The sequence below is a fragment of the Morone saxatilis genome, unplaced genomic scaffold (assembly GCF_004916995.1).
Source record: "Morone saxatilis isolate NCDOM2014 unplaced genomic scaffold, NCSU_SB_2.0 Contig9, whole genome shotgun sequence".
In the NCBI taxonomy this organism is placed as follows: Eukaryota; Metazoa; Chordata; class Actinopteri; family Moronidae; genus Morone; species Morone saxatilis.
Genome location: NW_023340268.1, coordinates 11,120,578 through 11,126,179, shown reverse-complemented (window position 1 = coordinate 11,126,179; position 5,602 = coordinate 11,120,578). Strand labels below are relative to the sequence as shown.

Below are 5,602 nucleotides of genomic sequence, written 5' to 3'. Positions count from 1 at the left end.
TTATGCTATAGTCCCCCCCACCCGCCCCTGCTGAGGTACTGACACAGTACAGTCCTATTTCCTTTTCTCTAGAAGTTCCTTTTTTGTGTCCTTCCTCCCACATCATTTAATTCAATTCTTTGGGGGTGTTTCTTCTTTTTTTTTTTAATACCGTCATATTTTTGTCTTTGTGTATACATTTTTGCTTTCACTCTGAATCCCTGAAATTCTCTGGAAGACCAGATAAAAAGAAAATAACCTCAGAGACACATTTCTATTTCCCTATTCCAGCTCAGTGCCGGCTCACAACATCCTCAGCCGCTGTTGTCCTTTTGACTGACGGCTCCTAACAACCCCTTTGCTCCTGTGTTCTCTCACGCTGTCTGAGCCCAGGATGTCTCCATCTAGAAAGTTCTTTGTATTATTGATGCATCGGTGCTCCTACTGGGCACAGCCCTGTCAGAGACTGCAACATCAAAGACACTGTACACTGTACACTCTGTGTGTGTGTGTGTGTGTGTGTGTGTGTGGGGAGTGAAAATGTGACTGTGTGTGTGAGAGGGAGAAAGTGTTTTGTGCAAATGTCCAGTAGGAATGGAAACTTGTGTTTTGGATGGTGAAAAGCTTTTCCCTCTTGGCTACCACCTGTCATCAAACACCATATTTAGCATCCTTGATTTTCTTGTTCTTACTCTCCGATAACTTTCACAAACTACCAGCTTCCTTTCTTCCATGCTTCAGGAACGGCATGACAGCTTGAGTTTGACAACCAACGTCAGCTTTCCCTCTCATACCACCTGTTCACTGTCACACAGCAAAACATAGGCGCATATATGTCTTTAAAAAAAAAAAGATGAGACTCTTAAAGCGCCTTAAAGGGGACCCATGACTTGACATGTTGGAGGTGTGGATGTATCTGACTTTTTATTTCACCTCCCAGGTTCCCAGCAGCATCCAGACTCAGTCCCAGAGATGGGAGAAGATGCAGTGACGTCTGTTGGACCCGCTTCCCCTCCCCCGACCATGACAGAGGAGGAGCGTCAGGAGCTACAGGAGGAGTTGTTCAAGGTCAGGAGTGGGATCAGGGATTACAAGAGGTTCAGGAAGTCAAGATCAGGTGCCGGACCTGATCTTGCGGAGAAGGGTTCAAGTTTTAAAATAACCGTATGCTGTTTTTGACTCTGGTGTAACGTATGCGTGGAGGGTCCTTTAATTTCAAACAAGGCCAGGGTGTCTTCATACGTACTGCTTTTTGTACGTATATAAGAAGCACTGCCTTCCATAGCAACAACATGCTCTTTCAGGTCCCTTGTTGCCCCTGTAGCTGATTCAACCACTTACCTGGCTTCAGATGTTGGATTACTTGCCAATTTGTAATTCCCATGACGGCCAATATTTCCAGAAGCTGTTTCTCCATGATTGTACCCCTGAACCCTGAAGTGTACCATCTGTTGTGATTCATTGTAGGTTTACATTAGTCCAACGTTGCTAAAAAGTAAACTTTCTCAAATTATAGAATTGGTAACTCTAACCTCTACTTTGTATATAGAATAGCCAGTGGGATAGCAACTAACGGTTACTTTCATTATCAGTTAATCTATCAAGTCAGTTTGCTCTATAAAATGTCAGAAATGAGTCACAGTTTCTTCAAATGTCAGTCTAAAATCCAGATATGCTCACTTTCAATATTAAGAACAGGAAAGAGCAGAAACGTCTCACACTGGAGCAGGAACCAGAGAATCATTGGCATTTTGGCAAAATATCAAATTAGTTGCCTTTTATGTTGATCAACCAGTTAATTAATCTAATCTCTAACTCTGTGTTGTGTGTGTGTGTGTGTGTGTGTGTGTGTGTGTTTGTGTGTGTTTGTGTGCAGGTTGAGGATGAGATCCAGACTCTGTCCCAGGTGCTGGTGGCCAAGGAGAAGCAGCTGGCAGACATTAAGAGGAAGCTGGGCATCACACCTCTCAATGAGCTGAAACAGAACATCACCAAAACCTGGCAGGAGGTCACCACCTCCACCGCGTAAGAATTCCCCCACCACAGTAGCAAGATTTTGCCTCTTGATTTTAGGCCATTGCACCTTTTTTGTAGAAACCTCACAAACCCACAGCTTAATTATCTACCATTTTCCCAACATATGCACCAAGGGTCTGTGCTGATTCTCTGCTCTTTTGATGATGCTGAGGGGTTTTCTTTCTGTGTCTGAATGCCCTGGAAACTGTCAGCACTGTTGAAAGAGTTTTTTTTTTTTTTTCTCTGAACAATGAGGAAAGAGATGTCAGTGCTCTTGACAAGCTGCCTGTGTGTTTGATGGGTTTCACAATACAGGAAATGAGCAACATTCTGATGCTTTCAGGCAAAATGAAAAAGACATTCAATTTTCTGACAAAGTTCTGACCTTGATGCCTCTTTTCAGTCTTTGATCTCTCTGTCTGTATTCATCACTCTCATATCCTCTGTTTTTTGCGACCTATCACTTCTCTCTCACTCTCTCTGTCTGTCTATCAGCTATAGGAGGACATCAGAAACACTATCTCAGGCGAGTCTGAAGGCGACAGCAGCGTTCTCCAATGTGGGCTCAGCCATTACCAGGAAGCTGGAGGATGTCAGGTGAGTCAGGCAGGAGACATCAGCGTATATCCAATAACTTTAAAAGTTAATGATATTCCACTGATGTTCCACTGCACTGCACATTTTGGGAATACCTGAATAACCTGATATAACCTTATTTCCTAGAAATTGCCCGGAAATCTCAACGTGCTGACAATTTAATCCATTTAAATTGTCAGCACGTTGTGGCAATTTAAGTGTAAAAGCAACTTGTTATTTTACACTTCAGTTTGTGAATGGATAAAACTAACAAGACATAACATATTCATTCTGGAGCTTTACAGGGGTTGGTCGGTGGATTTTGTTCCCTTTGGTTTTGAGGCAGGCTACCTGTTTTCCCCTTCTTTGTGCTAAGCCTTACTAACTCTTCCTGGCTCCAGCTTTATATTAACAAGATATAAGAAGTGGTAATCGATTCCCTTTTAACTCACAGCGAGAGCGCGGACGGGCGTATTTCCAAAAATGCACACACAACACATCAATATTTGACCTTTGCAGGTTTCTCAAGACTTACATTGAAGAATCATTAGATCGTTTTCGCAGATCATGTCTTTTTTAATATTTAATATCCAGCTGCCGTGGATATTCCTGTCTTTCCTAGCCTTTATTTCATTTTGCACGTCATATGATGATGACATTAGGTACTTCCCTTAATAACCAATTTCACCTCGTATAATCTTTAAATTCCTATTCTAATTACATTACAGCCACCAGCTGTCTGTATTAACTCATTGTTATTCATATAAGGGATATATTACGGTAGCCATAGATCTAATGGATTGATTTTCCGTCTTGCTTTTCAAAGTGTCAAAGGCTTCTACTCTAATATCTAATGATACATTATTGGCAATATCCCCTGCTTAAATAAGCCTTTAAAAAACCAATAGCAAGTTGTTCCATTGGAGATATAACCCCAGTTGACCCCTCCCCTGCCCCCCCAGATCCTAATCTGTCTTCTCCCCTGTCACCCTTCTATCTATCTTCTATCTGGATTACTGAGCCGCAAACAAGATTATCAGGCCCCTCAAAGCACCAGTGTGCTGAGAAATGCAGCCTCGTGGATGAGCCTCACACAGCTGGTTTGGGGGTGGGATAGTGAAAAGCATCCTGACAGGGGTACATGATGTACAGGATTAGCACACACCCACTGTGTTAATACACAATCGATCTTAATGGGATAAAGCAGGATTAATAGGATTTATGCACTTAGAATACTCGCTCATTGAACATATAGTAGAATAAATTAGGGTTTGTACTGTATGTGTGCCTGTCTCTTTTGTTCTCTTGTTCTTTCTGTGTACAACTGTCTGCACTGTGCTAAGATGACCACTAATGCCCCCTTTCTTCTCCATAATGCTGTCGGATAGCGTGCGCTCATTACAACACTCAGCTAGTATGCCTGTCATGAGGTAAGGGCTGGGGAAAGGAGAAAATGTTTGGCTTTAGTTTTGTTTTTTCATGCTTATATATTGTACGAAAAGGCCGTAAGGGTAACCTTGAGGTTGCCAACAGCGACCACCGCTAATCAGCTATCAGTGAAGCTGCAGCTTTGATAATCTTGCCTGGACAGACCTCTGTTTCGTCAAAGCTTACAGCAGTCCGGCAAAAGATTTTATCTGTTTTATCTGTGAACCCACCCTCAGAAACGGCTCCTCTGGTTGTTTTTCTGTTAGAGTGGAAATAAGTTTTGTCCAGTGCACTCAATTTCTCCCGAGTTTGATGAGGTGCAGGTCTGGATGTGAGGTCAGACAGACATCAAGTGACTGTTATTTCCATTATCAATGAATAAATCTTCAGATTATGATTAATTGATTGAATCATTGATTGTTTGGTCTATAAATGTCAGAAAATAAATAAAAATGTTTCCTACAATGAAAGGTGATGTCTTCACATTGTTTTGTCCAACCTACAAAACCCAAAGAGATTTAGTTTATCAGAGAAGACTAAGTAAAGCAGAAGATCTCCATATTTGAGGGGTTAGAACCATTGGATTTTTGGCATTTTTGCTAAAAAAAAATTAGTCTATTACCTATGTAGTTGCCGGTTAATGTTCAATAAGCTAGCCGATTAATAGTTTCAGCTCCTGAAGATCGACACTTCAAAACATGACATGAATTCAAACAAACTAGTCTGAACTATACCCAACAAAAACATGACAAAATCTGAGCATTCATCTGTGTTTCTGGAGCTCCACAGCTCTTTGTAAATGTAGTATTTAGTTTTTAAAGTCTGTCTAGATGTATTCAGAGGTGTTATGTATCAAACGCAACTTTAATAAATGCTACAAACTTGATATTTTAGAGCAATATGTTGACTGTTGCTTCCCCTGTTCATTCTGCATGCTCTTGATTACGTGTTCATTTTCATGAAATCCTCTTAGAATGGGGTCACTTCAGAAACTCCTGCATTGTCTGTGTTCAGTATCAGATAACATGACCTCTAAAGGTGTGAATACAGTGGATGTTCCTGCTCCTTCTTCTTTTTTTTGCGACTTGTTGTTGTCTTCTTCTCCACTTTCCCAAACGTCTGGCAGAGTGTATAAGCATGTCCAATATATTTGCTGTTGGTCGGACTCTGATCTTATCAATTGTGTCTTTTTCTTACACAGGAATGCACCAACTTTCAAGTCATTTGAGGAGAAAGTGGAGACTTTGAAGGTAACAGATTAAAAACGGGACTAGTGGCCACACTTGGTCCACCAGGACTGTATACAGGAAATGTCACTAATTCAGTTCAATTGTATTTGTGTTGTAATGTGTTTTTACTTTGATGTTGCCCTTTAGCAGCTTATTGAAGTCTATTGACCTGATCAGGGGGTTTGAGAATTAGCCTAACTCAGTTGTAAACATCACCCTCTCAATCAGTAATATGTCGTATTTCTATTCATAGCTTTATGGATTTATCTGAGAGGTCACAGATAGTTCACTGACTATTATTTGTTCAGTCACTATAATTTTTAATCTCAAATTCGACCGATCGTTGGCACCAATCATAGCCCTCCAGAAAACGT

General features: G+C 41.0%; 1 protein-coding gene across 2 annotated transcripts in view; it reads left to right on the top strand.

The window, feature by feature from the left end:
• tpd52 (tumor protein D52) overlaps nucleotides 1-5,602 on the top strand; it is a 19,787-nt gene that overhangs the window by 11,033 nt on the left and 3,152 nt on the right. For both annotated transcript variants that reach the window (XM_035681379.1, XM_035681378.1), the window contains exons 2-5: nucleotides 920-1,047; nucleotides 1,856-2,004; nucleotides 2,491-2,592; nucleotides 5,201-5,249. In XM_035681379.1, the coding sequence (XP_035537272.1) occupies nucleotides 920-1,047; nucleotides 1,856-2,004; nucleotides 2,491-2,592; nucleotides 5,201-5,249 (428 nt within the window). The remainder of the gene's footprint in view (nucleotides 1-919; nucleotides 1,048-1,855; nucleotides 2,005-2,490; nucleotides 2,593-5,200; nucleotides 5,250-5,602) is intronic.